We start from the raw sequence: 21,240 nt of genomic DNA, 5'->3' as shown, positions 1-21,240 counted from the left end.
TTGCATGTTCGTATAAACAGTTTCAAATCATTAAGGCTTAAACATCAGTTCTCGGATTTTAATAGTAAATCAAAAAGACCATAAACAGAAAAACGTTGGCGGGCCCAAAACGAATTTTATTACAATTACAAGAATTAGCATCAGTAGCGTTGCTAGGGTTTGAAATTTGGTGGGGTTTAATCTGGGCAAACTATTTGAAAGTTCTTGTAGGAATTTAGTAACAAAATTTTACATAATTGGTTCATTGGAGCCTTTATAACTATCCGATAATTTGTGTCAACGTGAAATTATTCGTATTTTAAAGACATACAAACTTTTATTGATATGGAGTAGGGAACCGAGTTAATTATGAGTCAATTGTGGATGAAAGAATTTCACTCGTCTTATTAGCCACATCGTAGTATGCGATGAGGCTTTTAGTTTGTTTAGGTTTAGTTTTCGTTGGCCTTTAGTCCCCACTACTGTTTGATATAGAAATTCATCTCTACAAATATGAAACTTTAACAAACTTATCATTATAATTTTTATACACTATATTGCTGCAGAATTTTAGGGGGCTACGAGCGATTTTTGGAAATTTTGGTAGGGTTTACGGAATATTTTGAGGGGGCTAACTTTGAAATTCGGGGGGGGGGGGCTATAGCCCCAGAAAAGGCCTAGCGACGCCACTGATTAGAATGGTTTAAGTTATGGTGTTAAAACTCGTAAAACATTAACCCCATGATCGTATAAATCTATGGTGAATATTTTAATAATCTTACCGATGTTAACCAATTTTATATTATCAGCGGCCATAGCGTTTAGAGCTGTTTGTACATTTTCGAGGTACTGGTGTTGATTTAGGGGCTTCCGTATTTTCTTCAGTTTCTTTTTCTGCAGAACTTCAATCAGCGCGATCAACTTTAGACCGTCACAGAAATCCGTTTGCAAATTCGTAGCGGTTAATCCAATGGCTTTTAAATTTTCATTCACCCAATTTGTGAATGTTTTCTCCTGTATTTCAACCCAAACAAATTCATCACCGCGTATATGCATGGCTTTAGCCGCGTGACCTTCTGGTGACCGGGCCTGCAAGCCGCTATGGCTATATCCCAAGTCGCTCGATTCCATAATCTCAAAATTAAGAAACACAATGAAGTAATCCAAACAGCATAGCACTCGCGTACAAACGCGTTCAAATGATTTAAACCAATTAAATTAACTCCATATACGACGGTTTCCACGGGACCAACACCTAGTTAAAATCTATTTTGAGGCCATTACGTTCCAAGAACTATCACGAAATATAAGCCTTGGCATTCAATAGAACGATTCACAAATCGGACTTTGAAACTTTACTAACTTTTCTACCTGTTGAAGCCACGTTTCGCGCGAGAGGAATTTTCTCCCCACTAGTCGGTCGGGGTCGGAAAAACCGGACTGACAGGTGAAGCGAAGCGTACAGCCGAAAACCCAAACTTCTCGCCATACCACGGAGGTGTATTGTAGAAGAAGTAGAGACCAGGCCTAGACATTAGCGTACTAGTGTTTCGCCTTTCGCGCATCATTTTCACGCATACCGAGCCCATGGATAAAGAATGCGCGTGAGGAAATTTGTTTTCACGCTATAGGATAGGCAACTCCCTATCTCGAACGACAGCTTATTCTGTACATACTCTGGCTGCGTTCAGTAACGCTCAACGGAGGCTCCGTTGAATGCGCATTCACCACAGAACGATTTTCGGAACTTCCGGTTTGAGTTTTCCAACTATTCGAAACTACTCGGGTAGTAAAAAATACTCCCCCCATTACCCGTGTCAAGCTGAAACAGGTTGTCGGGTGATTCGCGGGTAGAATAATAGGAATCAGAGGTGAAAGGGGGACCACCCACTGTCCAGTTTAGAATGAATCGGAATTTTTAAGAATGACGAAATGCCCGGAAACACTGTTTCAAAGTGAAATATAGTTCACATAAGGTGGTAGTTTCTTTCTGAGAAAGACTAGAATCGCCGCGACACACCTATATCACAGGGCTGATACTAAGTCACTTTTTTTAAACTCGGTTATTAAAAATCACTTTTCCAAAAATTAGTTACTATTTGCCACTTTTTTTGGATTTTTAAGTCTTTCGGTGTTATTTATCTTCTCGACCACAAGGTTAAACGTTATATATTTGACTGTATCACGGTTTAAACGCAAAAATAGCGAGATCACAGTTGATCAAACCCCAAAAATCGTGGAGCTCGCTTCACTCGCTCAGCAAATGTTTAACTTATTATTTAAAATTAATGTAATTTAAATGAATGTTTTGTTTTTGATTTAAAACGACATCGATTACTTTACATTCTGAGCTGTGCTCCAAAATAGTTTAATTGAATTTCGCCGTAGACCTTTTATGAGGTGACCTTTCCTTTGACTGGAAATATCTAAGACCTTATATTGGGCTTAATTACGACTCTGACCTTTAAAATATCTTTAATTATAGCAAATAATTATGAAAATCGGTCATCTCTGAAAACTTTTCATTTCAAGTGGCCTTTTTTTATAGCTTAATTTGCCCCTATTTAGTTACTTTTTGCTTACTATTTCGAAATTAATTAGTCACTAATTCAACTAAAATTGAGCGTAGGAGTGAGTATCAGGCTGAGTATCAGCCCTGATATCATCCCATTGGCAGTTTCTGTGTTGAAATAAGACTAAGAGCTAAGAAGAAAGCGGAACCAAAAGTTAGAGAAAGCATCAAAAGGAACTAAATTAAAAAAGACCATACATTGAAGAACCTAGAATTGAGATATAACTGTAAAAATATTGTACTTAAGGGAGTTTTTGAAGGAAGTATCTATTTATTTAACCCTAATTATCCGAAAAACATTTGGGTACCCACCCCGATAACTATTCGTCCTAACTTTAAATACCCGACTGTTACCCGACAACCATTTTTCGGCTAAGCCTAATTACCCGAATACCCGACAAAAATTCGGGTACCCGCCCCGATACCCGAAAACAATATTTTTGATTACCCGAACCCGATTCGAAATTGAAAAATCACTACCCGCACACCCCTAGCGGAAACTTATCTCCCTGAAGGATTTCGAGAAGTTAATTCGACGGATAAATCCGTAGATGTTTATAAAATCGGTGTAGCAGCGACTGAATGCGAAGGAATTATGTCTGATAGTATTTTATGAAATTTTTTCGATTATATCCATGAAGCTTAAAAAGTTATCGGGTTTTAAAGCTTAAGCCTTGGCTAAGCTACTGGTCAGAGTTTTCTCTTATTTCGGTTAGCAGGGCCTCGCATATCCATTTCCATGAACAGTAAGAGGACGACACAACGCAAAGTTTGCAAAAAACCGTTCAGTAGCCTAATACGTCACATGACGTCACGTTGATCAACGGAGCTCAACGCGCTTGGTCACCGTTGAGCGTTACTGAAGTTACTGAACGCTCCCTCTGTTACAGCCTCGGTTGCACGCGGAAAGCTAGGGCTGCGTTCAGTAACGATTTTCGGAACTTCCGGTTTGACGTCACGATTGCAAGCGAAGAGGCATTGAAGTCATCGGCTGTAAGAGCCGATTACTCCGTTGAGCAACGCAATTTGTGACGTATCAGCAATGGCGGAAACATATCTCCCTGAAGGATTTCGAGAACTTAATTTGACGGATAATTTGAGGGAGGGTCAAAATTCATACCCCTCTTTTGATGGACAAATAAGGTCTAGCTTTTTTAGTTGAGGGGAAGTCACGAGTCTCTACTCCTTCTACAATACACCTCCGTGGCCATTCCATCTATTACTATACACGTACGCCGGCTGCTGATGATGGGGGATGAAAAGCAGAATCACGTTCTATTTTTGGGATTATGAAACATACTACCTGAGTACCCGGGGGATAGCCTAATGCATTCCGATGCTTGGTAATTAATCCTGCTAAGTATCTTCAGTCGCCTTTTTTATTTAATTATTTTATTATTTAGGGTCCTTTATAAATTCCTCAAAAAACAATCAAGTATAATAATATTTCAGAATCAATTTTATAAATAATTTAAACTTTAATAATAACTATTTCATTATACTAAATTACACAATTATCAAAGAACCGTTACTTCATGCATGCCACCTTAATTAATGTCAACATTTGATGGATGATAATAATTATTATATAATTAACTGAATAATAGAAAATATGATATCTGGATTTCCGCCAAATTCATGTTTTCATTTATTTTCAAGTCTATCCGCAAATACAGTTTCTATTAATTAATGTCTTTATGCTGTTAAAATTAGGGATAATCTATTGAATTAGTGCTGCATATTTATTTATTGTATTTGAAATAGTAAATTTTTTAAAAAAAATTAACCCTTAGATAATTAAATTAAACTCCAGCAGGTATTATTATGGTTTTCCCAACGCAATTACGTAAAACATTTATTATTCTTCAAAGAATGAATTATCTGTATATTTGTAACGTTAAATGTAACCAAATTTTACATTCATTCGATGTCAGTAAAAGTATGCGCGTAAATATTGCCCCTTTCGACGTAAACATCAACTAGCTGAAGTATTACAGAAACCATCGGACAAGTTTTCAGGAACCTTTATTGGATTCGGCCGCCATTTTCTAAGATAGGGTGCCTTCCACCTACAGTAATGTGCCAACTTGTTTATTTGTTAGTTGGGTCTATTAGACCCAACTAACAAATAAACAAGTTGGGTTGGTCTAGTTTCCGTTTAAGGTATAGGATCACGTGATTAACAAAGTTTACTGTAGTACCATCTGTCGTTGAGCGACGAAAATAAATCTCTTATTTTTCTGATTGGTTTAGAGTCTGACTCTTGGGGTGAAACGGGTTCTGCGCATGGCAAAATCAAGCCAGTCAGGCTATCCCTTTCTAACCTCAAAACCCGAGCTCGAGAGCTGTGCCGTTATAAAAATTCAAAAGATTTGTTGGTTGGGTCTAATACTACCTATGGATATAGCTCTCCCCTGAAAACTTGACTAACGTTTGTTCCTTAAACGGGTCGCCATCTAGGGCGGGCTAATGGCAAAGGGGGGGGGAATGGGGAATTGTAGTTTTATTGAATTCATTGTAAATGTTTAAGCCGGTTCATGTCTTTTGCTCTTAGCACAAATTTCAAATATCAAGAGGCATAAATAATAAGTATTTTGAAACGCTATAAACGTCTGATAATGAAAAGAGTTATAATTTATCATAGTGAAATTTAAAGTATAGAAAGTTGGGGGTATTGAAAGTAATTTTTAGTGACAAAAATGATTCAACTAATATTTTCGTTATACACCTGACTCAAGGCCACTTCATAACTGTTCAGTCCACTTCTTCAACAGTAGGTCCGCGACCTGTTCCGGGATTGGGTGTTGATCCTTGTGTCCCACCAGAGTGTAGTTTTGTCATGATAGGCGCGCACTGAGACTGAAGTTCGCTCAACTTATGTTCGTATTCTTCCTTCTCCGCAAGATTGTTGCCGTCGACCCAGTTAAGAGCATCATCGCAAAACTTCAATATTTTTGCTTTGTCATCGGCGGATAATTTTTCACTCGGAGCGTCGTTGGCAGCTTGTTTAACGCTATACGCGTAGGATTCAATCTGATTTTTTGCCGCTACACGTTCGCGTTGTTTGTCATCTTCTACCTTATACTTCTCAGCTTCGTGCAACATTCGATCAATCTCATCCTTCGATAATCTTCCTTTGTCATTCGTGATCTGTATGCTGTTGGTCTTACCAGTACTTTCGTCTTTGGCGGTTACGTGTAAGATTCCGTTCGCGTCCAAGTCAAACGTAACCTCTATCTTCGGAACTCCTCTCGGTGCTGCGGGAATTCCGCTAAGTTCGAAAGTGCCCAGCAAGTTATTGTCTTTCGTCATCGCCCTTTCACCTTCGAAAACTTGAATGGTAACGGCTGGTTGATTGTCAGTGTACGTGGTAAATGTCTTCGAGGTTTTACACGGGATTCGGCTATTACGCTCTACCAACTTCGTCATAACTCCACCCGCTGTCTCGATACCTAAAGACAATGGGGCTACGTCAACCAACAGTACATCTTTGATAACGTCGCTGGTGTCTCCAGTGATGACGGCTGCCTGGACCGCCGCTCCGTAAGCAACAGCTTCGTCAGGATTGATGGCCATACAAAGATCTTTCCCGTGAAAGAAGTCTTGCAAAAGTTTCTGGATTTTGGGAATTCTAGTAGACCCTCCGACCAGTACAACGTCGTGTATCTTCTCCTTATCCATTTTGGCGTCCGTTAAAGCTTTTTCTACAGGTTGTAAAGTGCCCCGGAAAAGGTCGATACAAAGTTCTTCGAACCTAGCCCGGGTTATTTTTGAGTAAAAATCAACTCCTTCGTAGAGAGCGTCGATTTCGATTGAAGCCTCGGAGCTGCTGGACAACGTTCTCTTGGCTCTTTCGCAGGCCGTTCTTAGACGCCTTAGAGCTCGAGCACTCCCTTTCAAATCTTTCTTAAACTTTCTTTTAAATTCCTCGATAAAATGATTGACCATTCTATTGTCAAAATCCTCCCCACCTAAGTGAGTATCACCGGCCGTCGAACGTACTTCGAACAAAGAACCTTCGTCAATAGTTAGAATTGAGACGTCAAATGTTCCTCCGCCAAGATCAAATATGAGAACGTTTTTCTCTCCTTTCAGGTGCTTGTCGAGTCCGTAAGCGAGAGCGGCAGCTGTTGGTTCGTTGATTATTCGTAAAACATTTAGACCAGCTATAGCACCGGCGTCTTTTGTGGCTTGTCTTTGCGAATCGTTAAAATAAGCGGGAACAGTAACCACCGCGTCTTTAATTTTCTGTCCTAGATAAGCCTCGGCAATTTCTCTCATCTTCGTCAGAACCATGGAACTGATCTCCTCGGGGTTAAAAAGTTTCTTCTCACCTTTAAAGTCAACCTGTATTTTAGGCTTCCCACCCGAATTTATAACCTTAAAAGGCCAGTGTTTTATATCCGCTTGGACAGTGGCATCGTCGAATTTTCTTCCAATTAGTCGTTTAGCGTCAAAAACGGTATTCTCGGGATTAAGGGCCACTTGCGATTTCGCTCCGTCACCGATTAATCGTTCCGTGTCCGTAAACGCTACGTAACTCGGGGTAGTCCGGTTACCTTGGTCATTGGCGATTATCTCAACTTTTCCATGCTGAAATACACCAACGCAAGAGTACGTAGTACCCAGGTCAATTCCAATCGCCGGAGTTTTCGGCATTTTGACTAATAATTATCAAGACGCGAAAAATACTTAGAAAACGGAACGAGTTGGAACAGCTCGACTCCTCCCGAATCAGTTAGAATGTCTTCTGAGTTTCCTTAACTAACGCTTGCTTAAAAGAAGAGAATAAAAATTTTCTAGAAACATCTCAGACGCGGACTCACCGCTAAGCGGAGGCGTACAAAATCCTGGGATATCCTGAAAAGGAGAGAAACGACGAGAGCAGTGTCGCTTTCACCTCTCTCCCTCTCTTGAGACCAGGGTTTCTCAATGAGCCGAGGGGCCGGTCACTTATTTTATGAACCATAAAGCATTGCTTAAACATAATTCGTAGGAAATGAAAGTTACTGTTTAAATGAAGTATAATAATTCTTTGGTTTACGAAACTGCTGTAGTTGGCATGACTTTTTCAGGCAACAGATCCTTAACTGATGTTTACGGAACCGATGGACGATGGTGTAGAATTTTCATCAAAAACGTGAGTTAAGATCAATAGAAGAAACGAGCTTAAAGAAACTTTCGGAAATACATAGTAGCAGAAGGGGATAATAGAAGAAGGATGACACTCTGTATCCTCTTAATACTTTAGCTATGTAACATGCTTCTTCTCAGGCTCACCCTTTTTGTTTGCTTTCCCGCTCATCAACCATCAGATGGGCATCGCACCGTAAGGTGAATTCTATAACTGTTTGGTATTAAATCCTTCGCAATCAACACACAAACCTCGCCTTGACAAATAGTTTAGCGCTAATAGAGTAATCATGAGGGAACTATTTATCCCGTATGTGATTCGGTTTAGTAACCTTGCTCAAAGTGGTCTGATGTAGGGAAGAATGACGTTACACTTACCCCGCTTTGTGGTACACTTCTCTCGAAGAGAAGTGTTATATACTTGTGACAGTAGATGATATAGACATTTTTGTACTATTTGCTTCAATATTAATTAAATTTTATTTAAGCTTGAATCCCGTATTCTAAGCTACTACATGGAGCTACAGTGATTTGTCCCTCGCAATGACTATAAGGCTGACAGCTTCAAGTGATTTATATATATAAAAAAAGAAACATAAACATCTTTTTCTGGGTTGACTAAGGTTGAAAAAATGAGCGAATTTTGCGTGGGAATACGTAGACTGTATGAGATCAAGATAAACCATAGTTAATTTTAGGGTGGGTTAACTTTGAAGATTTTTCGTATTATATAATTATTAAGAGACTGTCCATAAACTACGTTACGCAAAAATAGCATATTTTCCCCCCAACGTTTTCTCAGTTCCCGAGTCCCGGCCCCCGGGCCCTTTCCTAAAACTTGAGTCACATTTCTATAACCTACTCCCCCAAATGCACTGTCATTTGTCATTTAGAAATTATATTTTTGTAATTGTGAGATAATTATAAATGTAATTTATTATTGTTTCAAAGGTAGTAGCGTTTTATTTCGACTGCCATAAACCTAGATAATATGAAAATTTAACCTAATAAGTTAGAAAATAGAGAGCTTTCAGATGGGATAGTAGTACGACACACCCTCCCAAGTCTTACCGCTGTTTTGGTAGCTTCACATTCCTGCTTTAAAACCACCAATATGGCAGCTCCTCCTCCAACTGTAAGCTCTCTATAAAATTGGTCGTTTAACTGACGTCACTGGCCTCCTGGTGGAAGTGGGTTGGGTTGGGTTGGGTCGGGTTAGGTTAGGTTAGGTTAGGTTAGGTGTCGGGCCGCTCATCTTCGGGTCAGTAGTGGCCTACTTGAGAGGCCAGTAGAGAATAAACAAGCAAAATGGAACCATGGACTATTACACGGGCCGCTCAACTAGGCGTCTGTAATGGCCTACTTGAGAGGCCAGTAGAGAAAAAACAAGCAAAATGGAACCATCGACTATTACACGGGCCGCTCAACTAGGCGTCAGTAGTGGCCTACTTGAGAGGCCAGTAGAGAATAATCAAGCGAAATGGAACCATGGACTAATACACGGGCCGCTCAACTAGGCGTCTGTAGTGGCCTACTTGGGAGGCCAGTAGAGAATAAACAAGCAAAATGGAACCATGGACTATTACACGGGCCGCTCAACTAGGCGTCAGTAGTGGCCTACTTGAGAGGCCAGTAGAGAATAAACAAGCAAAATGGAACCATGGACTATTACACGGGCCGCTCAACTAGGCGTCTGTAGTGGCCTATTCGGTCTACACAAGTTTCTGTGCCAATGCAAAACAAGTAAATAACCACAAATAGGCTTGCCTCTGTGGTTTATGGTAGGCCTCACATAGTTATTGTACAAGTAAAAATGACACAAATCCAATATGAACACCACTTACTAGGTACTAAGTTCACCGCTTTATGGTAGCGAGTCATTTACAGTATAGTCCACTCTGAGTAAAATATCGATACCTGTGTGACATGAAATTAGCCTTCGGGCTTGTAAGTAAGAGTCGAAATAAATAAATTATATAATTATTTTATGTATATCACCATACATTAAGAAACCTCACGCTCGGATTGCTCGCAAAGTTAATTATTTGTGATTCTACTTCACCTGTCTGTATATGTGCCAAATTCCGGCTTTTATTTAATTGAAATTTACATAAATAAATAGCAAACGCTTTTATATCTTAGTAAAACCAAATTTTCTTAATATAATTTGTCTATTTTTATGCCTTCTCTTTTAAAAATACAGAAAATGCAACATAAATAAATAGCAAATGCTTTTACATCTTAATAAAACCTAACTTTCTTAACATAATTTGACTATTTTTATGCCATCTCTTTTAAAAATACAGAAAATGCAACATAAATTTACCGCCTTTTTGGAATTATTTTGATTTTTAGTTTCTCCGTCCGCCGCTAGGTGGCCAACGTCTTGTTTTTCCCCATAGAATATAAAATGGGTAAATAGCGTAAAATCGGCCATAGCCCACTCGATCACGCGCGTCACGACGCAAGCTGCTCGCGAGCGTGATCGAGTGGGCTATGAATCGGCATCCAAAAAGCGCGTGTTTCTCTTCCGATAAGTGTGTCTAGGCTTATTATAGTATTCTAATGTCTATGTTGCCGCCAAATAGAATTGAATTTGTCTCTGCTGTCTGACGTCATAGCTTAGGAATTTAGACCCATATGTTCCTATCTCTATGTTTAGACCGCTCTGATAGTTGTAAAATTGGTACTTTTCTTTCCAGATTTTCCCACCAGTTAGTATCTCGCCTCCTACTGATAGTGCTCTACAATATAGCTCCATGGTGCTAGCAAAGAGAATATAGGGGAGGAGTGGAAAGTGGGGCAAAACTTGTCACTCTTTTCTACCGCGCATCTTCAACGCGCAGTACCGAGGCATTTCCGTTTGAGACATTAAATGGTATGTAGGTGGCGCTACTGAGCCGGAAACTCCCTCGTACCGCTAGTATAATTTAGGCGAGACATAACTATTTACGCTTGTGGAGCGGGGTAGGTTCCACTTCTCCCCTATATTCTCTTTGGTGCTAGACTGCCAGTGCAAACAGTCTCCTTTTTTACCTCTCCGTGTGACGTAGTCCAGGAGAGGTTCTGTAACGGCCGTGTCTGTCTGTCTGTCTGTGTGTCTGTCTGTGTGTCTGTCTGTCCGTTGTTACACCCACGTAACCGCGTTCGCAGTTTGCGTATCGGAGCAAACGTGTTCGCCATTTCCGAACTGCTTTCACAGTCACGGAAATGGCTCCTCTACTTGAGTTCTCACACCACCATCTTCTGGTCTTTGTCCATCCCACACGAACACCAGTCTGTACTTACTGGCTTCTAATCACCCCACCATCTTCTGGTCTTCGTCCATTCCACTTGGACACCAGTCTGTACATACTGGCTTCTAATCACCACCATCTTCTGCTGGTCTTTGTCCATCCCACTTGGACACCAGTCTGTACATACTGGCTCCTAAACACCACCATCCACTGGTCTTCCGTCTACTCCACAAAGACACCAATCTGTATCATTGGCTTCTAACACCACCATCCACTGGTCTTCCGTCTATTCCACATAGACACCAATCTGTATCATTGGCTTCTACTCCATTATCATCGTTTCGTTTTAGGATATACGCGGCGATCAGCTAGGGTTACGAGAAACGTCTAGCCTCCCTAAGGTGGGATCGCCACCAAAGGTTTTCGCAATTGCGCTTTTTCCTTACTATTATAATGGAAAAGAATCGTATATATACCCCAAAATCTGAAGAAAGCGGGCAAGAGGGGTACCCTTCACTTTAAACGTCAATATTAGCAAAGTTTGAGATGATAATAGGTATAACTTTATTTTAAACGATTTAACTATTATTAATGTTAACTATTGAAGATTAAAATAATTAAAAATAATTATATTTATTTAATTATTAAAGATAAACCTCTCGTGCAAAGAGAGAGATTATCATTGCCTCCTATATCTACCAAGGCCCGTGCATGCGATATATTTCCTTCATTGCCTCCTATATCTTTCAAGGCCCGTGCATTGTGATGTATTTCATTCATTGCCTCCTATATCTATCAAGGCGCGTGCATTGTGATATATTTCATTCATTGCCTCCTTTATCTATCAAGGCCCGTGCATTGCGATATATTTTTCAAAACAACAACAAAAATGGGAAGCTCCTCTCAGAAACCTAATAATTTCTTTTCTCTGTATATGAAATGAAAATATGGATAATATTGCGCTCCTTCTTTAACGGTATGAATCCTTGCCTGTCTATTAATATTTTACGTAGGAGTAATACGTTTTTAGCGAAGTCTAGAGAGGATAAACATAAGCGAAATTGTTTCGAAAAAAAAATACTGCTTCCACTAATGGGTTTATACTCCTTGTTACTGTTGTATAGAGTAATCATGATAAAAGCTTAAAAAATACGAGAGGACAGACCTTTTTTATCCTCTTGTTTTATTCTTAATAAGAATATAAAACATTTATTTTTTGATGCTAAGATTGCTTTAAAAAAATCCAAACGGTTAGGCATTGGTAAAAAGACAAATGATATTTTTCAAATCTAATGAGATAACGCCCACCTAGTTGAAAATTGGCCTTTTTTATCCGCGGGAGCCATTCTTAATGAGAATTTCGATGCTAGTAGGTTGTCAATTAAACTACCGGTATATTATTGTTGTTGGAAATTGGATATTAAGTCAAATTAAGTGGTTGTAAAGAGCCAGCAGGTTTTTGCCACTTCTTTTTGTGAGTATTTGATTTTTGTATGTAAAATGGAGGAAGATAATGTTGAGAGTAAGGATGAAATGCGGAAGCGCAAAGCGCGGGAAAGGATGAGGGCAAAAAGGTCGACGTTTTCATTGGATACTTAAGTTTATATAATCTTCTCGACACGGAGAGGTAATATTTTGGTTTTCCCAACTTGTTAAAATACACGGTTGGCGTGATGGCCGTCTTATACTCTTAATTAGTGATATAAATTATATTTTGGAAAGTTTGAACGTGTTTTCGTAAAATGAACAGTTAATCTTACGTAAGTTTTGTGCAACTGTAAAACTTACCACACCGCTGCCGCAATAGACAGTGTATGTTTTGATCGAAACCAAGGCCTAAGCGGTGTTATTAAATATTAATATGTATAAGAAAAAATCCCCAAAATGTCGTTGTGTAGCGCCTAATTGTTTAAGTGATAGTTTTTCGGAGGGAATTACGTTTCATTACATTCCTAAAAATGATGCGTTAAGGGTACAGTGGATTAAAAACATGGGACTACAAGAATCAAAACTAACCAAAACATCTAAGATATGTTCGCTACACTTTCATGATGATGCGTTTGAAAGAAACAGGGAAACCCTAGCTATTCTGAATGTAGAGAAGCAAATGGTCCCATCATTTGGAAGGCTCAATAAGTCTGCGGTGCCTACTTTGTTTGGAAACCAAGACGAAAATTCACCGCGTAAGCGAAATCGTAGCGTAGTATGTAATATTTAGCTCTCTAAATAAATAGTAGTCTAATTAAATTGTTACTTTAAAGAGTTCCGCTGCTAGTTTAGAAGGTTTAGCACATAAGATTCGATCAACTGAAACTACCATTGGTTCACCGATAGTAAGTCAACTGCGCAAAAAACATTTCCAGAACGTAGAAGCGCAGACTGAAAAGACGTTGACCTATAACGTTAAGATTCAAACTGATAAAGAAAGGCAACGAAAAATTCCAGTGAAACACCGGAGTGAGACAAATAAATTTTTAAATGTCACGGTGGTTTTTTAATTTTTAAACCTTCTCAAAGTTATTCAAGCAAATCTTAAACCAGAAACGAGTGATCGTTCAACACAAACCGAGCCTGAACTATCTGTATTAGAATCCTTATTAAAGGAAACTGATAAGAACGTCTTAGAATTTGAGAAGGAGGATGAAGATGAAGATATCCCATTGGATGTCAGCTATACTCCCTCTGAGATACAGGAGGAAGATGTTTATGAGTAAGTATAACCTTAGCCTTTAAATCCGTCTCTACTATCCTCGTCCCTTTAGCCTTGTTGTAAAGAGATAGCATGCTTTCGTTTTATTTAGGGATCGGTACTGATACTCAGGGTTTCCCGATAGTATCGAATCGGTTGGTTCGATACCGATACTAAACTGATACTCGTTTAAAATGCGTTATATGACGCTCATGACATTTTTAGGTGTTTTAGTAACGTAATGATGGTGATAATATCTCATTTCTATGAATTACAACAGGGCCCCCAGCCGAATTTTGAAAATATTTATAGGAATTATAGGACTTTTTTTCATGAAATATAGGATTTTATAGGACGTTTTTCCAGAATTATAGGATTATATAGGACACTAAAATATTAATTTTTATTTTTTTTTAAAGAACCAGTAGTGCAAACAAAGGCCGAGTAATTAAAAAAATGTTTAAAAACATACTTTCCATAGGATAGCATTACACTAAACTTTGGAGGCTCAGAACTCTGGTTCTACTAGAGGTATGGGGATCTTCTTTGTGTATTTTATAGTCCTATTTGCCCCCCATACAACCATACAAAAAACTTAGGGCTACTACAAACAGGGGCCGAGTAATTAAGCAAAATGTTCATAAACATACTCCCCTCCATAGGAAAAGCATTACACGCAATTTCGAAGGTTCATAACTCTGGTTCTATTACTAGAGATACGGGTATGCCCTTTGAGTATGTTATAGTCCTATTTGCCCCCCATCCAAACATACTTAGGGCTGTGACAAACAGGGGCTTCCAGAATAATAGAATTGAATGTTCTGTTATCAGAACCATAATATACCGAGCTATTTTTAACTAGTTAAGCTACAATACGAGGGAAACCATCCCCATTTCATGATATTTTTTAGACTCGAATCCTGGTTTAACCGATGGTTTGCTTAAAATTCGCCCAAATTTCAAAATTATAGGATTTTATAGGATTTTTGGCGATTTTAACCAAAATTATAGGATTTTATAGGACAGTTTTAAAAATATAGGATTTTATAGGAATTATAGGACCTCTGGGGGCCCTGAATTACAATCATGACGAGTTCTCATTTATATAAAAAGTACCCGAATTCAGTTTATCTAACAACTAATAAGCGAAAATCTCTCTTAGTACGCGCCTGTAGGGATGAACCGATACAATATCGGTATCGATCAGTATCGGTTCATATTTGTACCGGTATCGATCGGTATCGGGTTAAGCCTGGTATCGGCCATTTCTAGTTTTATTAAATGTTTAACTGTAAATTTTTTGGGCTTTCCAGATCAAGAAATCCGCCGGAAAATTTTGATGTGCTAAAAGATCGAAAGCTAATAGTATTTGAGTCCCGCCTACTGCAGCTTTTCAAGTTTTGTTCCCAGTGCTTGGCTCTCTGTTCCTTAAGCACACACATTCAAGGGTCCTGCATTACAATCAAGGCTGTCTGTACCAACAACCATAAATTTACATGGAAAAGTCAACCAGATATAGGAAGAAAGCCACACTATGTAACCAAAAGATTAAAAAAAAATAAATAGCCCCTAAAACAATTACGTTAATTTAAGGGTGAAACCTTTCTCTATCAAAAAATGTTTATAATTGGCCCCTAAAATATCAACGACAATATATGGAAGACCCCCTTTGCAATGTAATAAAAGCGCCATCTAGTACACACATTGGGTGAAAATATTTCCTCTATGAAATTGGATATTTACCAGGGTTGTTGATTTTTTTGATTTTTTCAATTTAAATTGGATTTTTTTGATTTTATTTGATTTTTTTGATTTTTATTGAACTAATAGATAGTAAATTACCAACATGTAAACTTTGAGTCAAAATTAACCAAAAGCAAAATAATCATGACATTTAAGCAGCTATTGGATATTATTACTATTCAAATGCTTGTATAAAAAGACTAGCTTGACTGCTATTTCATTTCCTAGCCTTTCCAGCAAGGCAAACTGGAGTTCTGGGAAAAACTTAAACTGAAATATACCAAAACCATTTTTAATTTTAGGTCTTTTCTAGTTAAATTTCTTCTCGAGTTTCTTAAACTACTCCTTGGAATCTTAGAAAACATTTTTTAAAAATAAAAATATATTCTTGATTTTAATCAAATGATTTTTTTAAAAAAATCGCTTGATTTATATCATGATTTAAATCAGTGATTTAAATCAAACAACCCTGTTATTTACCCACATGAAAATTGACACGCACAGGCCTAGATAATCTCGGAGGCTCCGGTCCCTTCCTAAAAACATTTATTACTTGTTAACTTGTTAAGTATTTTTTAATGATTAGATGAGCGATTTCTCCACCATGGAACGGTGATCTAAGAGCACTGAAATCCAGCAAACACAAAATATCACAGTACTTTTTCATTTACTTGGTTTATAATATATATTTATAAGAATTATATCATTACAAAAGACCCCGATTTGTATAATAAGAGTCAATTAGCGAGTAAAAAAATAGGAGTACAAAAATATCATTCTATATAAATTTGCAGTTATTTCTTTTTCAAGAAAACAAAGGTATTGACAAACTTACATCACCAGTGAAATATTGCGTATAATAAGAAACTTAAAAAGGACCCTTATTCCAAGGATAATGGGGGGGGGGAGGGTGGGAAATCGGCGCTCTAACAGTGGCACGGCTCAGGTTGGGTGGGACGCCAAAAATGGGGGAGGAATAGCCGGATGCATTGGTAATTGGTCAAGAAGGATTACAGATGAGCCAATTACAATTAAGACCATTCTCCGTTTATGGCGTCTCACCCAACCCAAGCCCTTCCATAGTTAGCGCCCTCAGATTTTGCTTCCTCCCCATCATCCTTACTCTGCGCAGAATGACCCTTTAAAAAAATCTACGCCTAACACTTGAGATTATTCTAGTTCTACTAATAGTTGGTCTTCGTCAACAGTTTCTCCAGCTTTACAATGAATTGCCTTGATTTTACCAGCAACTTGAACGGCTAAACTATTTTGCATTTTCATAGCTTCAATGACGCAGACCTCCTGGCCATCCGTCACCTGTAAGAATATTTTTTATTATTATTCAAAACATAAATTACAACGAAAATTATTAAGTCCGGGTCCCATAGACGCGAAATTCGACTGAAGGGAAAAGCTACCTTAATGACATTAAAAGAAGTCGCAAAATGTTCGCAATCGTTTTCAAATGATTTGGCATTATCTTGACTTTTCTCCTGAACTCCGGGTTGAGCTTGGCGAAGGCTAGTGGGCGTCATTTATAAGTGCACTTATAAATCCCGCCCACAAATTCCTCCTGCCTTCACCAAGCCAAAACTGGAGTTCGTAAGGAAAGTGACCTGGTAAAGGATCCAGTGGACACGCGCTACATAGTTTTGAAACACGTCTGTTAGATGTCGCTGCGGTTGACCTCAAAGTCATTTTTAACGTACAGGAGGTCAACCCATATTAGGTGCAACGTAAATATCAGATCTATAGGCCTAAAGGGCAAATGCTATATAACATTTTCCACTCAAAATTGCCCATAGAAGCCACTATACTTAGGTTCAACGACCCTTTTTCTAAAACCATGAATTAAATAAATAAAAAATCCTTATAAGCAGTGGCAGACCTATGAGATACAAATAATTTCCTGCATTTTTCCTTTTATTCAATCGATCGTGGCATGAAGTTACTCAAAATTTTGACGGAAAGAGTTAAATAACCTATCTAGTGTCCCTTGTGACCGTTGAAGGTCAGCTGAGAGAGATTATTTCCGCTAAGATCACCTATATAATATTGACCGTGGATAAAGAATGCGCGTGAGGATAGGCAACTCCCTATCTCCGACGACAGCTTATTCTGTATATACTCTGTAACAACATCGGTTGTCACCTCGCGCAAAGCTAAGTCTCTATGCAACCTAGCTTTGTACGTGCTGTCAAAGGACCAAAAACTTCAGGATTTAAAATATCTGCGAGTGTTTTAGCTCGAGTGCACGTGGACCTCAGGTTTTTTGTCTCTTGACAGCACGTACAAAGCTAGGTTGCATAGAGACTTATCTTTGCGCGAGGTGACAACCGATGTTGTTACAGAGTATATACAGAATAAGCTGTCGTCGGAGATAGGGAGTTGTCTATCCTGTAGAGTGAAAACAAATTTCCTCACGTGCATTCTTTATCCATGCTATGACTATCTAAATAGGCCACGAGTTTTCTTGGCATAAAGGACTGTGAGCGTAATAGTGATCCTAACTTATGTAAGCTTTGGAATGAATATGGGAAAAAAATGAGATTTCTAGAATTCATGTATCACACAATCCTTTAACACATTCAACTGATTAAAGATTCAAGATTAATAGAAAAAAATTTATAATTACCATTTGCCCTACTTCACATGATATAGATTTCAGTAATCCAGGCATGGGTGCCATAATAGATTTGCTAACATCAGCCTTTCAGAAAATAATGGAACTATTTCATTACTATTATCGTGAGTTTATAAGATATGTTCCTGACACAACAATGCTAGAGACTTACAGCTCGAGCTAGTTCGAGAACGACGGAAGCTAGAATTGACTACACTCAGTTTTGCAATTCATCTTAATATTTAGGCTGTGCTAAGCCTTTAAAGGGAGGGTGAAGAGGAAAATCAAGTGATTTTTTTTTATCAATTCTTCCACTAATTATAAGACCATTCTGCATAGTGAAACATCCTGGAAATATCTCCGAATGATTTTAAAATTCAAATGAGGTTCAGATTTTATGGATAATTCGAAATAAGGACCTCCGACCAATCGCGGAACGCCCTGCCTTCTTATTAACAAAATTCGCCTGGCACGCTCCATGAATGAAATTTAGCGCGAGATTTGATAGAAGTAGTTCGCGATGTGATAATCGTGGCGCGAGATGTAGAGTGTGCAACGAATATTTTGTCAACACTTAACAGGAAGGCACGGCGTTACACGATTGGTCGGAGGTCCTTATTTCAAATTATCCATGAAATCTAAACCTAATTTGAATTTCAAAATCATTTGGAGATATTTCCTGGATGTTTTACTATGCAGAACGGTCTTATAATTTGTAGAAGAATCGATTAAAAAATCACTTGATTTTCCTCTTCACCCTCCCTTTAACAGACCCACGTCACTTCATGAAAAGCTCGAGTTTGTAACCAGTGAAACTTATGGAACATATCTTATGAACTTATGCAATTATATAGACCATTTCGATGTAACTAAGTGGGAAAGACACGAGGGTATAATTTTGCCTTCCATCCCGGTTTTTGGCAGATATCTGTAGTCTTTTTGTATCATGACAATGTATCAACCCCGCCCTTGTATGTCCCGATACTGAGGGTTGCCTACCCGCTTTTTTACATCGAAAAGGTTGAAATGCGCACACAGGATTAGAAAAGCTATTATTGTCATGCCCTATACCAATCCGATCACTTAAATGTCTCTAAAGCCAACTCAAAGAGTAAAGACCGAAATGCTTTTCTAACGCTGTAAGTGCAGCCATAATTAGCCCAAGTATAAGTTGAACACCTACAGCCTGCTTTATTGGCATCAGTTTTTGGTATTCAGCTGCTAATTCTGTCATTATTTTGACATTGACCTAAATTATTTAAATAAAATTAATATTATTGTGGTAAAAAGATAAGTGGTTGGTGTGCGAGTCCCGTTTTATTCGGTTTTGAGTATCGAGTATTTCAATAGGTCAAACAAAAATTTTGTTTGTTTTTTCGAGTAATTATCGAGTCTCAAATATTTACTTGAGTAAATTCCTTGAAAATAACGAATCAGATGTTCAATTAACCAATATTTAACAAGTTTAAAAGATTGTTAGTGAACAATTAGACACTAAATAGGTTATTTATGAGCTCATCGTCTGCTAAAATTATAAGCCTTGGGTTCGAGTTTTTGTCGAGTATTTAAGAAGTTGAAAAGCTACTAGAACCTTTCTCGAGTATCTCAATATGTTTGTACTTTGTAGCGGTTCAGCTACCAAGCCCTCACACACACGCATAATTACACATTTAAGTAAGGCCCAATCTGTTTAGTTTATACCTAGGCCTGTATAATTACATACTTTGAGTCTCCACACATGAGGGCGCTCTATCGCATTCCCTGCGCGCCCCCTTGTGCGGATAGGCCGAATTAGTGATAAGCTAGACCCTATAAATAGCCAGCCTGAACCAGATGTAGTAGGTAGGCTAAGGAAGTTACTAAGTGAGCAGTGAGAGTGCTAAGTTAGGTAGCCATCAGGTCAACTGGAATAGTACAGCGGAACGACTTCGAACACCTGTTAAAGGAAAGCGCAGCTCCATGATCACCCCTAGCATTCTGGCCAATCTTCTGCACACGAATTTTACCTTAACAAAGGCAGGAACCAATCAGACCTAATGCACTAGTTCCCATTGGTTCTTGCCTTTGGCTTAACTAGCCTTCAGCAAGCTTAGCCACTGTGTAGCAGAAAAGCCATCTATAAGGGGCATCAACGGAGCTGCGCTTTCCTTTAAGTTTCATCTCCTTATCTGCGAGGTTGTGGGTTTTGCATGTTCTCGGCTCGATATTCGAAGTTCTCGAACTTAACGAAAACTCGCACACCTCTGAAAAAAGATAATACTATAATACTCACAGATGTTCCTTCAAATCGAATATTGAAATTTCCACAAGCATCAAATGAATTTATTTGAGCAACATAATTATTAACGTCATTTATTGTTAAATTTAGGATTGGTGCGGACAAGTTCAGTTTCCCAGTAACATTAAATGCCTCGTCTTCTATAGTAACCTATAGAAATAACAACCGTAAAGCTAATTTGATTAAACCATCCAGATCAATAAACACTATAATTTAATTTCAAATGAGGTTTCTTTTTTCATTTTTGACGTTAAACAGGGTTCATACGACTTTTGGAAAACGCGATTTCCCTGAGATTTCAATGTTTTTACCCATATATTTTCTCAGTGGCATAGTTGGAAAGGGGACAAATACGACCATAACATACTCAAAGAAAATCCCCGAATCTCTAATAGAGTGGTACTGAGTGGAGAGGAGCTACGGGGACGTGACGTCAACATTGGTAATGTAAATTGTATGGCCTGAGCTGACGACTTCCCATATGGTCGCAAAACCGAGGTAAGAGATATTAGGGGATGACGTCACGACAAGTTCGTGGTAGCAGACTATAGAACCAAAGTTGAATATAAATAACCCCATGTTAATCCTATTGAGGGAATGTTAACGAACATCTTAATTGTTTGCTGTAACCCCAAGTTTTTAGTATCATTGGCAAGGGGAGAAATAGGACTACAACAAACTCGAAGAATTTCCCTGTATCTCTTATAGAACCAGAGTTGTGAGACTCCAAAGTTAACGAACATTTCGCTTAATTATTAGACTCCTCTTTTCAATATCGCGTCATACGTTCATATGATGATGTAAGCCTCCTCCAATCTGACCAGCGCCGCCATGAGGGTTGGTCCAAAATAAATGGTCTGGCCTTTAACGGCCAAAAGTCAATGGTTCTGCAAATTCAACGATCTAAAGTTGACACTGATCTCCAGTCCCCTTACTTTCTAGGCGGTCAAAACATACGGCGTGTTAATGAATGTCGCGATTTCCATG

General features: G+C 38.5%; 4 protein-coding genes across 4 annotated transcripts in view; 1 reads left to right on the top strand and 3 right to left on the bottom strand.

Annotated features, from left to right (window-relative positions):
* jbug (filamin-type immunoglobulin domains fbug) overlaps positions 1-1,437 on the bottom strand; it is a 55,230-nt gene extending 53,793 nt beyond the window's left edge. The window contains exon 1 of the mRNA XM_089863606.1: positions 762-1,437. Within this exon, the coding sequence (XP_089719732.1) occupies positions 762-1,110 (349 nt within the window). The 5' untranslated portion in view covers positions 1,111-1,437. The remainder of the gene's footprint in view (positions 1-761) is intronic.
* A 3,721-nt stretch (positions 1,438-5,158) lies between these two features.
* Positions 5,159-8,037, bottom strand: LOC149587283 (heat shock protein 68-like). The gene is made up of 2 exons (XM_089863331.1): positions 7,378-8,037; positions 5,159-7,215 (listed from the first exon to the last, which is right to left on the bottom strand). The coding sequence occupies exon 2, from the start codon at positions 7,208-7,210 to the stop codon at positions 5,306-5,308; it is 1,905 nt and encodes a 634-aa protein (XP_089719457.1). The 5' UTR covers positions 7,211-7,215; positions 7,378-8,037; the 3' UTR covers positions 5,159-5,305.
* Positions 8,038-12,230: 4,193 nt separating this feature from the next.
* On the top strand, positions 12,231-15,315 carry LOC149587282 (uncharacterized). Its single transcript, XM_089863635.1, has 4 exons — positions 12,231-13,123; positions 13,182-13,377; positions 13,438-13,630; positions 14,923-15,315. The coding sequence occupies exons 1-4, from the start codon at positions 12,782-12,784 to the stop codon at positions 15,173-15,175; spliced, it is 984 nt and encodes a 327-aa protein (XP_089719761.1). The 5' UTR covers positions 12,231-12,781; the 3' UTR covers positions 15,176-15,315.
* A 687-nt stretch (positions 15,316-16,002) lies between these two features.
* Positions 16,003-21,240, bottom strand: part of LOC149587281 (propionyl-CoA carboxylase alpha chain, mitochondrial-like) — a 36,739-nt gene continuing 31,501 nt past the window's right edge. Inside the window, exons 18-21 of the mRNA XM_089863634.1 lie at positions 20,248-20,403; positions 19,159-19,224; positions 17,988-18,062; positions 16,003-16,669 (exon numbers count right to left, since the gene is read on the bottom strand). Of these exons, the coding sequence (XP_089719760.1) occupies positions 16,523-16,669; positions 17,988-18,062; positions 19,159-19,224; positions 20,248-20,403 (444 nt within the window). The 3' untranslated portion in view covers positions 16,003-16,522. The remainder of the gene's footprint in view (positions 16,670-17,987; positions 18,063-19,158; positions 19,225-20,247; positions 20,404-21,240) is intronic.

The sequence above is a fragment of the Phalangium opilio genome, unplaced genomic scaffold (assembly GCF_054372755.1).
Source record: "Phalangium opilio isolate 3A_F unplaced genomic scaffold, DU_Popi_V2 ptg001170l_1, whole genome shotgun sequence".
Lineage (NCBI taxonomy): Eukaryota > Metazoa > Arthropoda > Arachnida > Opiliones > Phalangiidae > Phalangium > Phalangium opilio.
The sequence above is the reverse complement of the archived record's forward strand: the minus strand, read 5'-3'. Positions and strand labels throughout refer to the sequence as shown.

Coding starts and splice junctions, on each gene's coding strand:
- LOC149587283 (XM_089863331.1), bottom strand. CDS start 7,210: ATGCCGAAAACTCCGGCGATTGGAATTGACCTGGGTACTACGTACTCT.
- LOC149587282 (XM_089863635.1), top strand. CDS start 12,782: ATGTATAAGAAAAAATCCCCAAAATGTCGTTGTGTAGCGCCTAATTGT. Junction 13,124..13,181: donor GTAAGCGAAATCGTAGCGTA/GTATGTAATATT, acceptor GTTACTTTAAAG/AGTTCCGCTGCTAGTTTAGA. Junction 13,631..14,922: donor CAGGAGGAAGATGTTTATGA/GTAAGTATAACC, acceptor TGGGCTTTCCAG/ATCAAGAAATCCGCCGGAAA.